At 47.4% G+C, this 15,253-nt stretch overlaps 6 protein-coding genes across 6 annotated transcripts; 1 reads left to right on the top strand and 5 right to left on the bottom strand.

The window, feature by feature from the left end:
- Window positions 1–109: 109 nt before the first annotated feature.
- DFJ58DRAFT_703050 (uncharacterized protein) lies at window positions 110–2,397 on the bottom strand. Its single transcript, XM_041383645.1, has 2 exons — window positions 1,183–2,397; window positions 110–1,115 (listed from the first exon to the last, which is right to left on the bottom strand). The coding sequence occupies exons 1-2, from the start codon at window positions 2,146–2,148 to the stop codon at window positions 234–236; spliced, it is 1,848 nt and encodes a 615-aa protein (XP_041244042.1). The 5' UTR covers window positions 2,149–2,397; the 3' UTR covers window positions 110–233.
- A 1,128-nt stretch (window positions 2,398–3,525) lies between these two features.
- Window positions 3,526–4,491, bottom strand: DFJ58DRAFT_787460 (uncharacterized protein). The gene is made up of 4 exons (XM_041390106.1): window positions 4,304–4,491; window positions 4,140–4,223; window positions 4,008–4,064; window positions 3,526–3,954 (listed from the first exon to the last, which is right to left on the bottom strand). Exons 1-4 carry the CDS (start codon window positions 4,388–4,390, stop codon window positions 3,796–3,798), a joined length of 387 nt encoding a protein of 128 aa, XP_041244041.1. The 5' UTR covers window positions 4,391–4,491; the 3' UTR covers window positions 3,526–3,795.
- Window positions 4,492–7,450: 2,959 nt separating this feature from the next.
- On the bottom strand, window positions 7,451–8,741 carry DFJ58DRAFT_787451 (uncharacterized protein). Its single transcript, XM_041390105.1, has 4 exons — window positions 8,340–8,741; window positions 8,154–8,281; window positions 7,840–8,105; window positions 7,451–7,786 (listed from the first exon to the last, which is right to left on the bottom strand). Exons 1-3 carry the CDS (start codon window positions 8,658–8,660, stop codon window positions 7,922–7,924), a joined length of 633 nt encoding a protein of 210 aa, XP_041244040.1. The 5' UTR covers window positions 8,661–8,741; the 3' UTR covers window positions 7,451–7,786; window positions 7,840–7,921.
- A 118-nt stretch (window positions 8,742–8,859) lies between these two features.
- DFJ58DRAFT_787424 (major facilitator superfamily domain-containing protein) lies at window positions 8,860–12,204 on the top strand. Its single transcript, XM_041390104.1, has 22 exons — window positions 8,860–8,912; window positions 8,999–9,286; window positions 9,337–9,346; window positions 9,409–9,426; window positions 9,484–9,544; window positions 9,595–9,754; window positions 9,806–9,846; window positions 9,908–9,938; window positions 9,993–10,034; window positions 10,088–10,134; window positions 10,184–10,274; window positions 10,326–10,397; window positions 10,443–10,493; window positions 10,542–10,779; window positions 10,838–10,892; window positions 10,940–11,069; window positions 11,124–11,169; window positions 11,235–11,258; window positions 11,312–11,362; window positions 11,412–11,506; window positions 11,561–11,713; window positions 11,770–12,204. Exons 2-22 carry the CDS (start codon window positions 9,149–9,151, stop codon window positions 12,013–12,015), a joined length of 1,800 nt encoding a protein of 599 aa, XP_041244039.1. The 5' UTR covers window positions 8,860–8,912; window positions 8,999–9,148; the 3' UTR covers window positions 12,016–12,204.
- Window positions 12,205–12,395: 191 nt separating this feature from the next.
- Window positions 12,396–13,191, bottom strand: DFJ58DRAFT_375132 (uncharacterized protein). Its single transcript, XM_041380097.1, has 2 exons — window positions 12,944–13,191; window positions 12,396–12,875 (listed from the first exon to the last, which is right to left on the bottom strand). The coding sequence occupies exons 1-2, from the start codon at window positions 13,020–13,022 to the stop codon at window positions 12,502–12,504; spliced, it is 453 nt and encodes a 150-aa protein (XP_041244038.1). The 5' UTR covers window positions 13,023–13,191; the 3' UTR covers window positions 12,396–12,501.
- A 1,037-nt stretch (window positions 13,192–14,228) lies between these two features.
- Window positions 14,229–15,046, bottom strand: DFJ58DRAFT_374823 (uncharacterized protein). Its single transcript, XM_041380094.1, has 3 exons — window positions 14,710–15,046; window positions 14,580–14,646; window positions 14,229–14,528 (listed from the first exon to the last, which is right to left on the bottom strand). Exons 1-3 carry the CDS (start codon window positions 14,943–14,945, stop codon window positions 14,352–14,354), a joined length of 480 nt encoding a protein of 159 aa, XP_041244037.1. The 5' UTR covers window positions 14,946–15,046; the 3' UTR covers window positions 14,229–14,351.
- Between the last annotated feature and the right edge of the window lie 207 nt (window positions 15,047–15,253).

The raw sequence follows: 15,253 nt of genomic DNA, 5'->3' as shown, positions 1-15,253 counted from the left end.
TCCACGTGATCAAGACGCGTCCCCAATATGGAAGTTCGGTATCTCAGTTTGCCTCGAGGCAATGATGGGTGCATTCTTCCCTTCAACCTTCCTTCTAGGGCCCAGACTCGATTTGAAACTATGATTTTATTCCTAGTAAAGCAACAAGTCGGGACTAAAATAAACAAGAGTGGAGTACGACTAGTCAGCAGCTTGCACGTTCGCGGGTATTGCCTGAGGCTATGTTGTGATAATCATTGTTCCTGACTGGCTTCCAGTTCTTCCACTGACGGCACATCGCGCAACCATCCACCAAAATCGACGTCCTTCTCTAATAATTCGCTAACACGGTCAACATGTCTTTCCACGTCAAACTGGGAGCGATAGCCCCCTCCAAAGACGCCACTACTTTTCCCGTTGTGACACGAACCTCCAGCCTGGGTGGAGGTAAACTGCGGGAGAAATGCGTCTGGATTTTGGGCGAATGACCGCATTGGACTGACAGGCGAGTGAAGAAGGAGGTTATGATTGGACGTAGGGGAATCAGACGGCCCCGAACCCGGGGTTGAGAAGTAAGACTTTGCAGGCGAAGGGTTTTCCTTGGTGGCATGTGGTGAAGGCTCACTCTCGGCACGAAGTATATTTTCCAAAGGAGGCCTTTGGCGTGTCTTCGGTTGAGGGGTGGCTGCCAGCAACTCAGTGAGAGTAGGAAGTCTGCCTTCAGCGCGAGGGGAGGCTGGCATAACTGCACGTTTCGACGTTACCTCTGGCACATTTGCCGATTGGGTCGGTGGTCGAGAGCGGAAGGCTGATTTTTCTCCAGGGGGGGACCGTAACCGTTGCTTCTTGGAAGTGGAAGACACTATATCATGCAGAGAAGACGGTGATTGAGAGCGTTTGTTTGTTTGTCGCCCGTCGGAATGTAGCGGAAGCGAAGGGGATATATCAACAGTATAAGGATCTTCACCGATATGATTATGATCGCCATTTCTGGGAGTTGACGGATGTGGAATAGATGATGATGGACATACAGGGTAAATCGGCGGGGGCTTTGTCCGGACAGGCACCGCGACGTCATGCCGTGGTTGTGGAGTTGAAGTTTCAAGCTCTGATGGGAAGGATGGAGGAATATACGGCTAAAGACAACGTAAAACAGAGGCTGATGAGTTCGATAAGAACAAAATATCCGACTTTCGCACTCACCGTTTCTGGAAAGTCTGTAATCTTGGGCAAATCCCCATGCAAGGACCTCACCGGGGTCTTGGAGCTAGCTTTTTCCGGCTCATTACCGCTAGGTGCCGCTGGTAATTTGGAGCCGCTTGGAGTATGGTCACCTTTTGGATCTCCGTGGACCCGAAAATTAGGGGGAGCATGTCTATCCGAGCGTCCCTTATTACTCTTCTTACCAGTCACGGTTGCAACATTGCGCTTTACGACCGGGAAACTAAGCGACGAGGATTGGCTTTTATCTTTCGGCAATGTTGTTAGCTTCATTCCTGACTTGGAGGCACTCCTGAGCGCTGGGGTAGTGGATACGTTCTTTTCGGTAACCGACGCGCCTTCAGGTGTGGAGATCGTTGCTTGCCAATTTGCTACCTTCTCCTTGACATTCTGCATGGTTTTGGGCGAGACCGTTGCTAGCGCTTCTACTGGCGGCTGATTGGCAGCGAGATCTGATCCACGGAATGGCGCGATTGTTGCAGTCGACACTTTGTCGGGATGACGAGATTGCTTGGCATTTCCTTTCGCCTCTGCCCTCTCTTTCTCTAGCTTCAACCATGCTTCCTCGTCATCTGGTAGTATCCATTCTGCGTTCTCAGCTGGATGCCAACGTTGGTTTAGCCCAGTCATACGATATCGTCCCCTGACACAACCCATCTTCAACTTCGCGCTGACCTGGGTCCATTTTCTGTCCCCTGCGTCTCCTCTCGCAGCATCAACTGCCTCGAGGACAGAGTGTTTCAACTTTTCAACTTTTTCGTCGAAAGAGGGAGAGCTGGATCTTGAAGAGGGTGCAAGTACCTCAGGTTTGGTGGCAAGAAAAAGATGAATGTCACGTAGAATCTCGGTAGTGGACAGCTGATTGTGTTTATTGGATGAGGACGCGCCTTTGCGCCCTGTTGATCTGCGCTCGAGAGACGGTGGGAATACTGGTGTATAAAGCGACATTGCTACTATAAAGCACCGTCAAACTGAGTGTTCTGATTAATGTTAGTGAGACTGATTCGGTCCGGTAGTAAAAGTATCACAAACTAAGGAGTGCGCCTAGACTAGAAACATTCAGAAGGGGACTAGACTGATTTTTCCCTTAAATCTTTCCCTGTCGGCGTTGCGTCGTCGTATTTGCTCGGTGTGTCTCAGCTAGCAAGTTTGAAGACAAGTTGGAGGCGGCAAGCGCAAGGTGAACCACACATCTGGAAGCATCCGACCCAGCGGACTTTGAAAATCCACACCATAGAGCCACAAGTCCGCCACAGTCATGCCGCAGCATTCCTTCATCAGGATCAAGGCCGCATCAGCACAGACAAGCACCATGATATCTGCCCGTGAACACTGCTCAGGGTGAGCACGTCTCACCGCCCAATATACTCACGGATGTATTCTTGCATCACCAGCGTTGCCTCATGATGTTTGTGCACAGTGCCACATATAACCCTTTATGATTCATTGTGAGCCTTGCAGCTCTCACACCTTACCGCCTCATTATACTGGAACAAACATGTCAGTATGAAACACAACTTCCAATCAATACTCATGATTCCTCCAATGTGTCCCCGAGTGATTGTTCAAGGATGGTTAATTGACGCCGCCGCCACGGTGGCGCACCGATCAATGCGAGTCCCGCGACTCATCTTAGTTTATCCTATACGGCCCACAGGTAGGTTACCCTTGGCAGCGTGTCCAAGAGCTCAATATATCGACTTCTCCGAGGTCGCGATTTCTCGCACTGAACCCTGACCCAACCTGTCTACCTTAGCGGAGCTCGTTATCTACGAGATAACTCGCTGATCATCGCCCCGATTCTCTCCAGCGCATGTCCTAGAGTCTCTGAGTCAGAATTTATCCAAAACAATGGAAGTTCTGGAACGGACACTGACAGTGAGTGACAGCCTGATATTGGTGTGTGTAGGTGCCTGAGTTGTGGAGTTAGGTTTCTGTAACTCTCCACCACCCACCAAGGGATAACTGTTGTTAGGTAAGACTACCTGTAAGTTGGCGCCGGAATTGTACCTCGAATATGCCTACATACGCCCATTCCCGGTTCTCCCTCGGGGCTCGAACTCAGCTCAAATATCTAATTTTTACAGTCTGGGTAAATTCAGGATTTAAAAACATCTCCCCCGGTTCTAGACGTGCACCAGAATAGAGTCCTGAAGGCCATTCCCAACGAAGATGTGTGAAGTTGGAACAAGGTTGCACAGTTTCGCAGCGCACAGTCAACATTGATGTTCAGTAGGGTCTCGGCTTGTCCATATTCTAGCATTAATATTATCCCGTGTTCTCGCTCTCACTTAAACTTAGACAACCACTTCAGTTTAACTAAAGGCGGCATTTATGTTTACATCGATCGCGATAAATATAGCGGTCCTGAACGCCATGACCCATAACCATATTCACCGGTTATAGAAGCGATACAGGAGACATTTAAGTCTAACAAGCATCGGCTCCTTGATGGCGCCAGCCACACACCGAATACAACCTTTTTTTATCAGCGGTACCAATCCATATTGCTAACGAGCGGCGACGGCAAGACACTTCGGGCTGATTGTCACTGCACTTGATTGATCGAGAAAAATGTAAAATATACGTCAAAGCCTAAGCAAAGGACACCCTCTTACGAGGCGCACGATCCTGTGCGTTACTTGACGGGCTTGACTTTTGATGGACCGCGGGCACCGGACGCTCCTTGCGCTTTTTTATTTTCTCCCTTTTCAGCCGAGCCCGCTGGTTCGCAATGGTAGCTTTTACCTCCTCCTGGAAACCGTGTAAAATTAATTGCACTCCACGCACAGTCTTTGATGATTTACCAATTTCTTTTTTGTCCTGCTTTTTTGATGTGTACGCTCGGATCGGGGCTGACCAGCCTAAGAATCGGAATGATTTATGATGAGAGAGGGATGTATCGGGGAATTTGCAGGCTGCGAATGTGATGTACCCACCTGCGGTTGATGATGTCTCTCAGCCTTAAGCAACGCTTTATCCTCCTGTGTCTTGCCGATTGACACCGCTAGCTCCAAAGAATCCTAACCGTAAAGACTTTCATGAGATAATCTCTGGCCGAAGATCGAATAATGGAAGCGTTATGTCAGAACGAGCGCCCTACCTTGCCGTGTTCATAGAAAACTTTCCTCTTCTTCTGCTTCAATGTTGATAATGGGGGTGTCACGACAGGCGGTCCTGATTCCGTCATAACATGGGTTTCCCGTGTCAACGAAGGCGCGGAACAAGGAGGCGTTCAAGTCCACCGTGACGGAGCCGATGACTCAGCAGAAAGATAGTAACGTCACAACCTTTCTCGCAATCAATCGCCTTTGAAGCACCGGGTACCAGCTATTAATTTTATCCTTTGTCAGTGTCTATTCATCATACGAAGTAACAGGGGATTGGCGCAAAGCAACTAATATCACCGGTAGGCAACCGGTAGACAACCATATTCCAATGGAAACGATTCATAGGATTATGTGACTATTTTTCCAGCATCTATTTATCTGTGGTCCCGTTACAGTCAAATGCAGGGGACAGCCTGAGTGCATCCTCAATGAATGCCGGCAATAGAGGGTCGCCAACAGTACGACAGCTTCCTAATTCATGCTTGCAGCTCAAGATTTCTCTTCAATTGTTATACCAGGGTAGTCATTCCCGCAAATCAACTTGAAGTAGTTTAACTTTCTTCAGGTATTGACAGTACGCAATCTAGCCTTATATATGGTGTCACCAACTTTACTTACTTCATGCCGCAGGTGTGACCGAATCTGGAGTTGATCCCCGGGTTCAAATTTGTCCCCGTCTGGGCCTTGTTCCTCATACGATTAGTCGTTCTCGAGAAAAGGTCCTGCGAAAACGCTATCAAATGACGCACGGCAACACCTCTCGTTTTGGATGGCTGGGCAACCTGTTCAAGTTCTCCTTATGCACAGATGTGCCACCAAATTCAAAAATGCATAATCCGCTTTAGCGCCCTGAGCAGACACGCTACGTTCGTTTCATTGCCGTGTTTGCTACATAGCCTATTGGGGGATGGATAAAAGGGCAGACGAATCTTTGTCAAGGATCACCCACCATCGACTAGATCACTTCTACAACACTCTTCTATTCACCAACCAACCACTATCAACCACTATCAAACATGTGCTGCTGGCGCCAGTATGTGCAGTCGCAAAATCACCTTGGGTTTTACTGACCCTCTCGTCAGTGTCCGCAACGTTTACCTCCGCTGTGGACATGCTTTCAACCTGGTAAGCATCACACAAATGATTCTCAGCAACGGGGCTAACACCAGCGACTTTCCTACGTCAGCCGGACGAATTGGTGAGACATCTCACCACAACAATACAAGCAACGTCTAAAAGCTTTTACAGATCGTCTGCGACAGTTCCAGGTGCCGATTCAGCCCCAACCACCCTGCCAGCTGCCTTCCGCCCACTTGCAAGCAGACGTGCTCGCAATAGTGCGTACGCACGACTCATTTGCGATTACGATAACTGACTTGCATGATGATGAAACTTTCTTACTCCCGCTCCACTCACATTTCGGACATCACCGCTACTCTGATGACTCGTCTGATCATTAGTCGTCAGTACCCTCAGCAGTACTGTAAGCTCGTGATTACTATCCCTCGCCGTTGTGTCTGACAGCAGAAATGATAGCACCCAACATCAATAGATTCTGCCCTGGATGCGAGCAGGCTGGGCACCGCTGAGCGCCGAATATAACTGTAAATATCTTATTCCGCGCCTTTAATTCTTAGAGCCAAGGCCAAAGAGCCGTTTCGTTAATTATTCCATGTGTCATATTATTTATAGTGTATCACCTAACATCGGGATCGGCTACATACGTGTACAATTCGCTTTCTTGTAACTGAATATCGATTGATCTGGAATTTGTCAAAGTTTGTCCGATCGAGAAACATTGTATGGAGCCCAGATATTAACTCAATGAGACGGGGTATGCCGCAGCTCGCCGAGTCAACAAATGAAACCTAAGAGCAAAAATAAAATTCAGGCCACTTACATACAGGATGATCACCATGGTCCCTTAACCAAATATAATGATCCATGAGTCAATTCATCGTGGCGCACGATGGTCGAATGGAAAGTAGCTTTTTTTCAAGGTCGCAACCGCAGTTTGATCATTCTTCAGCCGGTCGTCAGATTAAGTTCGTACAGTGCCATGTGGTATTTTATCGGTGAAGTAATGCTGTTCCCGCAGTTTATCCCGGGTACTTTGCTCCCCCCTTGAAAATTGTCGTAAATTGATTAGTCCACGTCGGCGGCCGTCGTGTGGTCAGGGCACGTGGTAGACTGTATTTGGGCATGGCAGGTTGATTAGTCTTTGCATCGGTGGGACTGACGTTAAGGTGCGGCCGCCAGTTTATCTTGATCTAGGGTTTGCATGAAGTGCTTCACCAGCACGAGACTCGCTTGACAGGTTAGTATCAATAAAGGAAACGCTGGCACGAACTCTGTAGGCGCCGAGCCTTATCCTGAGGGTCCGTATCCGTAAACCTACTCAACATTCAATGTTTCCATTCACATACACATCTCAGGACGTCCGTGAACTGCCGGCTAGCCGAGCTGACAGCAGATAGCCATTAATGGGGTCTCCGTTACTTTGGCTGATTCAGTTGAGTAATCGCCTGGACTGCGCCAGTAATTTTGAGCAAAGCCTGACAGAGCCTGACAGGTTCTGATAAGTAGTTATGATTGTGTTGCAAACCTTCACTACTAAGTGTCGTGCTGTAATTGCACAGCCGCGGAGACTGAAGTTGTAGCAACTCAGAACCGGTACCATGGAGAGAGCCTGTACTTAGATACAACAAACGGCATGATGATTTACGTACCTTTTTAGGCAGCCCTGAACGCGGCCTCAGGAGGATGGATACACCTGGACGCACTAGAATAAGAGGTTATGAATTCGATAGCCTCCATGAGATTCCTACCCTCGATCTCGACTGCAGCCTCTAACCCTACGTTGGAAAAGTGCAAGGCAATATTATTAATAATGCGACTATCCGGCGAGACGGAAGTGTCGGACAGACTGACATTGCCCTTCTATTATTAATTCTCCGCACATCGCCAACCGACAATATCGCATCAGAACAGAACAGACAGCTGAACAGCTGAGGCTTACGTCTCAATGTCGCGCTACTGTTTTCGACTGAATTGAAGGCGTCCACTGCTCCCGTAAGATATGATGCTAAGTGTCAATTATATTGCCGAGATCCAGCTGAAGCCCGCGCCTCCAGTTGCACTGGTCCATTTTGTTTGAAATGGAAGACAAGGAAGGACTTTGCCGATAGTTCATCAGGTGATATACACATGGCCCAGACTTGTACGCATAAGTAATAGTAGGTTAGCCAATCATTCAGTCAAAGGCGCTCCGCTCTTCAACTTCAATTGAATTATTACCTGTGCGTCCCAACGTCACTGACGTACAGCGCCAGAATTGTGGCGAGCGGGCGCTGCTTGCAGGAATAGTTAACCTTGTTTAACTTATGACATTATCAGGTATTGTAGCATTTGTTTCGGGAGTGGTGGTATGCAGCGTACAGCAAATTAGGTAGATTGGCGATACGATGACAGTATATCTGCAAAAATAAAATCGTCAGCTACAGACGCAGTGATGGAGCAGTAGGCGTACAAGAGATGTGAGTTGCATAAATACGTCCATCATATGCCTGTAACATCTTTGCTTGGTAAACTGTGTTCCGTCCCATACAAGTTTAATCTTTCATCTCCCAGCTAATCCCGCAGCCGCATCCACCCTTCGCCTGCGGGTTCGCCGCAATGCGAAACGAGCTCCCTATGAGCTCAGTAGCGAAATCTATTGTAGAGCCGTTGAGAAGTCCGAGTGAGACAGCATCAATATAGATATTTGATGGAATTATGGCGGGATGTGTGAAGTGGCTGATGATACCAATTAGAAATCACGCAATTATTATATTTTTAACGCACTAGTCTTCTGCATTTCGTTCAGAAGCAAGCTCCATTGTATACTGGTAGCCGTGACATCCTCCCGACTCCACTGCAATGCGTAGGCCTGCATTGGGACAGTGCTCCCGCGTAGCTATAGATTTCAGTTGCTTCGGTTCCATTACAGTTCAGAAGACGTTAAGAGTTGATGAGAAGCGCATAACACACCTCGGCAGCTCGGTCTGTAAGTTCTAGCTTGACATCCTCTTCGGGTATTATGTCTAAATCAAGCTCCTGTGATTTTAGTTCATCTGAAGTTGGAGCAAAAGATACTGATGCAGTGGATTTTGGAACATGGGTGGGTGTCGGCGGGGCTGCATGCGCGATTGAGGAGGATGCGAACGACCTCGTCTTGTGCAGGGCAGAGCCAATCTTCAGACTCGCTATCGGCGTTGAGACTATGCCAGAGCGCATATAACTGTCTGCGGCATGTCTCATACATGTCGACGCCCTAGCGAGCACCGAAAGTGCAAATCTTGGTGTGCTCATCGTCGTTTGTTACTCAGAGGTCGCTGTCAGCGATGATGACCAATGAAACTGACCTCACGTGATCAATTATTTAGCCTTACGAAACCATGTAATATATTTCAAGTTCATACATCGTTAGATTACAGCAGTCTGATGACGATAATCTTTTAATGGGCATTATAAGGCATTTGTGAAGGCCCTTTAAACGGCCTAACGTTGAACGTAGTCCACCACGGCACCAAATTTGTAGTCTTTCGATGCCTTGCATGTAAGGTAAGGTCTTGTGAGCACTTTGAAGGAGCTAGTCTGAGCTAGCCAAACTTGTAATCCGGCGGCATCATATTTAATGACCCTTGTAGTTTTTGACAATTGTGTCTAAATGCCGTTGCGTTCGAATTCCACGGACTCCCTGCTCCGAGTCGGAAACAAGTCCGATCTCTAAGAAGGCTCCAAAGTGGAATTGGTTCCGTGGCACTCTTGACTTCCGACCCCAACTACATACGCACGAAATGGCGACTGAAAGAGATCCCCTAATCGTGAATGGAAGCAATCTAATACAAGATCATCGCCCACCTGGCCCTCGAGACATTTCAAGGTCGACGCGTTACGGGATTTTAGTTGGTCTGTGGTCTGCGACTTTCCTTTCGGTGAGTTGTTTCATCCGACAATTTTTCTGGATTTTCTGATTGCTTGTTAGTCTTTGAACAGTACGTTGAACAAAGTTTTCATTCCGACTGATGAGTCGTGACTCTTACCAAAACACATCTAGCAACCCTAGTCGCCACCCGTACGGCGTTCTGGCTGTCGCATTTATCCGAATACTGATCTGACAGTTCTGTCACAGTGTTGCCATCCATCTCCTCTGACTTTAACAAGTCACATGAAGCTAGCTGGCTTGGTACATCGTAAATATCGGATTCTTCGGCTCGAAGTTCTATTTTGAACTTTTTCTTAGGTATTTGCTTGCTGTCTGTACCTTTACACCTTTATATGGGCGATTATGCAATATTATGGGGAGACGGGGTGCAAACCAGTTGGCGGTCTGTATTACCGCACTGGGTACCCTGTGGTGTGGCTTCTCTACGAGCATGTGGATGTTGGTTGCTGCGCGATTTGTACGTTCCTTCATCAATTTCATTTCACTCCTTTGTGACATATTCCTACAGCTATCTGGCATGGGAGGTGGTGGTATTCTTACGACCTGCACGTGAGACCAATATCAGCTAAACCATTCAGTTCATTACTAAACGTGGCCATGACAAATTCAGGATCACTACGAGTGACATGTATTCCATGCGGGTACGTTCTACTCCGTCGCCTTCACCATTATCATTATCTCAAAAAAATCTATAGTCCAGAGGGCTTGCACAAGGGGTACAAAGTGTGTTTAATGGCGTCCGTTTGGTTCCACCTCTTTTTGAACCTGGAAACTTATCACTTATATTTAGCTTGGCATGGGTCTAGGAGGTCCCATAGGAGGTCTTATAAGTGACCGGTAAGCGCACGCACCTTATCTTGTTGCCCCTGTCTACCATACATTCTAGGTTTGGTTGGAGATGGGCGTTCTTGATTCAAATGCCCTTATTTGTATTGTCGCTCGCTCTTACGACCTACAACTTGCGATACGTCACCCCCGTGAGCGCTTGAAAAATAACCTAAAGTTGTCACCTACTCATATGATGTTAGGGTAAAAGCAGAAACACCAGGGACGTTCTGAAGAGAATTGATTATGGCGGTAGTTTTTCCCTTTTACTCTCTGTGAGTCGATACTATCATGTGTAGAATGTTCTTGATTCCTTGCAGGTTGGATCATGCTTGGTATTCTTGAGTATGAAATACAATGAGGATCTTCCAGTGAGTGATCATTCACATGAAATGTCTAGTTGGTTGACCCTTGGCCAGTGGTCGAACCCATGGGTACACGTACCGCTAGCTCTCGCTTGCACTTCCTCTGTAGTTTTTATCTTGGTAGAGTTGTTGGTTTCCCCAGAGCCTATCATGGCACCATTCCTCTTGAAACAGAAGGTCCCTGTTCTCGTTGGAGCCAACAACTTCCTTGTAGCATTGTGCAACTTCAGCGTGATGTATTTCTTTCCGATGTGGTTTCAGACAGTGGCCCTCACAAGTGCATCAACTGCGGGTATGTTGATGTTGATCTGTTTCAATATAGCATTAACCGCAACCTGGATTATGGATAGGCTTGCATCTGATGCCGAACAGTGTGTGCATGTCCGCTGGGTCTTTGTTTGCCGGGTTAGTCGATGCGTCGTCGTCATTTCGTTTATTCACATCAGCGCTAGATGGATGATGCACCGCACCGGGAAGTATAAACTTATCAACCTTATTTTTGGTTTTTTCCCATTCATCGGGATCACTCTCATCACTTTGATGCGGGAGGACTCCGGGCCATTGCAAATGTGGCTGAGCATTGTGAGCGCTATCTTGTATTTTTCAATTGATGTATGAATTATAATATCATATCAGGTCCCACTCGGATTTGGCAACGCCGTCGTTTTACAGACAAATCTTGGTGTGTAGGATGTCGGTAATCAGCTGTGTTTTAGATGGTTAATCATGTCACACACCAATAATCAGTTGCCCTGCTCGCACATCTCCCTGGTACGTAATTATAGCTCCTGTGCTAAAGTTTCTAATGATGCAACATATCCCAGAGAGCGCGATGGCCGTTGGCACTGGTTTTGGCCAGGTTTTCAGAGGCATGGGTAAGTCGCTCTTACGGCTCCTTGTCGCCAATGCTGACTGCTACCGCAGGTCAAGTAGGGGGCGTTGCCATTTCATCGGCGCTATTCCAGTACAAACTTGACTACGAGCTTCGATCAAGAATACACGGTGATGGCGCAGCAGAGGTGAATTGTTACCCTTTAAGCAGTACATCTCAGTGCTTCATTTTCCTCATCTAGATCGTGAATCAGATCAGGCATTCAACTACCCTCGTGGGCAGGTTGCCGCCGGACTTGCAACGCGCAGCAAGAGAGTCATATGCGATCAGTCTCCGCGCTGTGTTCACGCTTGCTGCATGCTCCACGCTGCTAGCGTATCTCGTCCGATTGCCTGTACGTTTCCAGCCTGTTGTATTTTTCGGTTATCTATTGATGGCATCGCGATTTAGATTCCTGAGAAGGATTTAGACGGTCGGCCTAAGGAGACCGATACCCGACCCAAGTCCATTAGTCCCCGAGTTGAATCAAGAGCTCTGCCTCCTGCCAATGGTCACCATGCCATGGATAATGAGGGGAATGAGAACACTCGGCCGTTGCTTTCTAAACGCGAGCGGAGATTCTCCACCCTCGAGCCAACAGAAGGTACACAGGACTTAGAAAGCGCCTCGATCGGAGGCTCAGCCAGACAGCGATAACTTTGCATCAATATCAATAGCGTTATCCTTTATTCCAAGCATAGAGTAGGAGGACATCCAGTTTATGTCATCTTACACCCACACATACTAAGCTAGCTGATTCCTGTGGCTTCGCCACTTAGCTGTACTCCGTATTTTTCAAGAAGTACAACGAACCTCGGAATTTCAATGTTGGTGCTGTACCCCATACTCGTCTCGGGCAGAAACTGAGAAAAATCAGGCTTTCGTCCCATCGTGATTGTCTGATCAGGTATGCAGCTATTGCAAATTAACATATGTAATACAACAACAATATTCAAATGATGGAAGAGGAAGCAGGCAAAAAACAAGGGGTCAGATAAGACACAACAAGCGCGCCGGCGGTCCACAGGCTAGTGCGAGAAGGCAGCCCAAAATATCTCTTCGTTCGTCCCGACAGTCGGACCCGTGGCAGAAGTAGAGAAGCGTTCTTAAGAAAACAACCCACTAAACAAGATGCTCCGTTGATTAAGTTTCGATATTCTGTTGTCTCGACTCGTGACACCCAGGCTTCCGATATCCACAAGTAAGGAACCCATCAATAACCACGGCTCCGCCCCATATAATCGCTCTCAAAATAGCCAAGGCCACCAAAACGCCCACAAGTAGTACAAAGACGCCCAAACTCAGTGACACAGCGCTTGGGGAAGGCATCATATCCTTTCGGAGAGCCGTGGCGGCGGACGCTAAGACGCATGCAAATGTAAAGAATGGAGCGCTGAATCGGAAGATGTTGGTCTGGGTGAAATCAGAGTCTCGTCGGAGGCGTTGGAACGTTGCTTGTGTTTCTTCTAGGAGGGGTAGTGCGTTGTGTAACGGTGTTTCTTGTTCTGTATTTGATTCTGCTTGTAGCGTTAGTTGGGAATCGGGTTGTTTACAACAACACCAGTAGGGAATGGAAGTGGCTCACGCTCTTTGTCACGGTTCTGGGAGGTGGATAGGAGGCGGGAGTATTCATCAGATGCGTTGAACCGCTTGATAAGGGGCATGATCAGTAAGATATCGAGTGGCGCGGATTTAGATTTGGAAAACAACGATAGTGCGCTGCTACAGCGAGGAGGGCTGCTTCTGGTTGTCAAGAGTTCAGAGAACAAACAGTCTGATCCCGATGGTCCAGATCGGAATGAAGGTCGAAAAGTACTCTGGACACAAATATCTAGTATAACAGAAGAAAAACAGTGATCATAAGACCAGAAGTAGGAACTTACGAGTTGGTTGTTTTGCTTCCGGTCGCCAACAGTTCAGGTAACAAACAGTCTGATTCTCGATGGTCCAGATCGAAATGGTACACACGAATGTTCCTTATAGATAAACTATCTATAGTCCAATGATAAAAAATCAGTGATCATGAGACCAGAAGTAGGAAACTTGGGTTTCGCACATTCGCGTTAGTAACTAGGTGGGCGTGTGCACCGTGTAGGACGCAGCAAGGGACCCACTCACAGTAAGAGGTAGACCAGCTGGGTGGATCGGAAAGCGGGCGTTGACTCGTTTGACAAGGAACATGATATTGAGTGGCACGAATCTTAACATCCGTGAGCAAGTATCCCGCAAAATAACTAGTACGCAGCGCTGAGAGTATTCCCGCCGCGTGGGCGTCCAGGAGATAACCAGGAGTCTGGACCCGTCGGTCCAAATCGACGAAAAGCTACATGTGGATGTTTATGTAAAAAAAAGTGCTCTGTGAACTTTATCTATAGTACGATTATAAAGAAAATCAAGACCAACTTACGAGTTGCAATTGGTTGCCTTGCCGACTCGTACATTCAAGCTGACGTTAGTAATCGGGCAGGCTTGTGTATACGATGTTAGTGGGGATTAAATCAGTTCATGCTTTTTATTCTGGGAGGTGGGCCTAGTTTCCTACTAGCGGTATAGTCGTTCATGTGGACCAGGATATATAAAGGGGTATGTATGGGATATCCCAGTGAACAAGTACGCAACAATATGGGATTGCAGCTCGATATAGTCCCCAAGAGCGGCAAACATGAACAGGTATTTATACTAGGCAAAGGTAAGTACCCGCACGTGGGTCCATATCAAAATGATACATGTGAATGTCCAAATAACTAGATCTATAAAAGTATCTAGACCGACAATAAACCGAAGGTATAATCTCAGGAATCAGCGAAAGAAACAACACGGAAAAGAGGAAAAAAGAAAAGAAAGAGCGTGCATATATGCATATATGAACCATGACTGCGTCCAATGAATGAATGAAAGCTAGACGTAGCATGGAAATACCAGAAAATAACAAAAAATGAAAATGAAACGATCGGAAGTGTACGTTTGAAGGTTTGAAATTCCTCCGCATGACATCATCTTAGACTTTTCCTCATCGCGTGTCGTCGTTCGCCTTCGACGCAGACGAAGCTCAGGATGACGTCTCCGGTGATGGTTAGACCATGCGGGGTTATATGTAGTAGCCCAGGATTTGATCTCGTTGCTGGTGTGTAGGTAGCAACTGGGGCTTGTCTGCTGTCGTTGCTCGCCATCTTTAAGAGTAAGATCAGTAACAGCAAGGTACCTGCTGTAGTGACTCTCACCAATGCTGATCCTTCATTGAACGTCCATTTATACGATTGCCCATTTAGTGCTGTAAATGTTCTTGACCTAGACGAAAGGGAAAAATAAGACAACTGGGGCAGGATTAAAACGAAGAAAAAAAGATCTTACGAGCTGAAAAAACTACTCTTGTTGACATATATCTCGTGTCCATGGACCACAGCCGTTCCAGGTCTACCAGATTGCCACACTACTCTCCCAATTTCCACTTCACTCTGCCCACCACCGACCTTTTTAACAGTAGTCGTGGATGAGCTGAGATATGTATCAATGCGATACACAGCACGACCCTCTGGGGACAACAAGGTAGTGTTAAACGGGCTGTCCGTAGCTAATGAATAGTTCATGTTTGGGACAGTACTACGGTGAGGACAGCCGGTTCAGTTTTGGCGCTGTATGAGTTAGACTTATCGGTGTGTGCACAGTCTGAAGAGCGTGTGCCGAGAGAAGCCCAGATTCTGCCACGGTGGGCGCCAGCTGTCTCCGTGCGCACGGGCGCGACATGTAGCGTTGAATTTTTAGGATTTTCATTCATGAGAGCTGAGGAACGATGTCATGGTCGACATGGGTGCTTAGAACAACGTTGATCAACCCATCAAGTCCACATCTACTCGTGTTGCGACGCGTGCAAAGGCAGTGTGCTAGTGACACTCTG

This window comes from Suillus subalutaceus (assembly GCF_016647625.1).
Source record: "Suillus subalutaceus strain FC151 chromosome Unknown DFJ58scaffold_51, whole genome shotgun sequence".
Taxonomy (NCBI): domain Eukaryota; kingdom Fungi; phylum Basidiomycota; class Agaricomycetes; order Boletales; family Suillaceae; genus Suillus; species Suillus subalutaceus.
This window is presented reverse-complemented; position numbering and strand designations above follow the sequence as displayed.

Excerpts from the sequence above, each read along its gene's own strand:
- DFJ58DRAFT_703050 (XM_041383645.1), bottom strand. The coding sequence starts at position 2,148 with ATGTCGCTTTATACACCAGTATTCCCACCGTCTCTCGAGCGCAGATCA. Across the intron at positions 1,116-1,182 it reads TTACAGACTTTCCAGAAACG|CCGTATATTCCTCCATCCTT; the intron begins GTGAGTGCGAAA and ends CGTTGTCTTTAG.
- DFJ58DRAFT_375132 (XM_041380097.1), bottom strand. The coding sequence starts at position 13,022 with ATGCCCCTTATCAAGCGGTTCAACGCATCTGATGAATACTCCCGCCTC. Across the intron at positions 12,876-12,943 it reads CCAGAACCGTGACAAAGAGC|AATCAAATACAGAACAAGAA; the intron begins GTGAGCCACTTC and ends CGCTACAAGCAG.
- DFJ58DRAFT_787451 (XM_041390105.1), bottom strand. The coding sequence starts at position 8,660 with ATGAGCACACCAAGATTTGCACTTTCGGTGCTCGCTAGGGCGTCGACA. Across the intron at positions 8,282-8,339 it reads TTACAGACCGAGCTGCCGAG|CAACTGAAATCTATAGCTAC; the intron begins GTGTGTTATGCG and ends ATGGAACCGAAG. Across the intron at positions 8,106-8,153 it reads GAACGAAATGCAGAAGACTA|CCACTTCACACATCCCGCCA; the intron begins GTGCGTTAAAAA and ends TGGTATCATCAG.
- DFJ58DRAFT_787424 (XM_041390104.1), top strand. The coding sequence starts at position 9,149 with ATGGCGACTGAAAGAGATCCCCTAATCGTGAATGGAAGCAATCTAATA. Across the intron at positions 10,135-10,183 it reads GGAGGTCTTATAAGTGACCG|GTTTGGTTGGAGATGGGCGT; the intron begins GTAAGCGCACGC and ends CATACATTCTAG. Across the intron at positions 10,398-10,442 it reads GTTTTTCCCTTTTACTCTCT|GTTGGATCATGCTTGGTATT; the intron begins GTGAGTCGATAC and ends GATTCCTTGCAG.
- DFJ58DRAFT_787460 (XM_041390106.1), bottom strand. The coding sequence starts at position 4,390 with ATGACGGAATCAGGACCGCCTGTCGTGACACCCCCATTATCAACATTG. Across the intron at positions 4,224-4,303 it reads TTTTCTATGAACACGGCAAG|GATTCTTTGGAGCTAGCGGT; the intron begins GTAGGGCGCTCG and ends CTTTACGGTTAG. Across the intron at positions 3,955-4,007 it reads GCAGGACAAAAAAGAAATTG|GAGGAGGTAAAAGCTACCAT; the intron begins GTAAATCATCAA and ends CACGGTTTCCAG.
- DFJ58DRAFT_374823 (XM_041380094.1), bottom strand. The coding sequence starts at position 14,945 with ATGAACTATTCATTAGCTACGGACAGCCCGTTTAACACTACCTTGTTG. Across the intron at positions 14,647-14,709 it reads AAGAGTAGTTTTTTCAGCTC|GTCAAGAACATTTACAGCAC; the intron begins GTAAGATCTTTT and ends CCTTTCGTCTAG. Across the intron at positions 14,529-14,579 it reads TCAATGAAGGATCAGCATTG|ATGGCGAGCAACGACAGCAG; the intron begins GTGAGAGTCACT and ends TTACTCTTAAAG.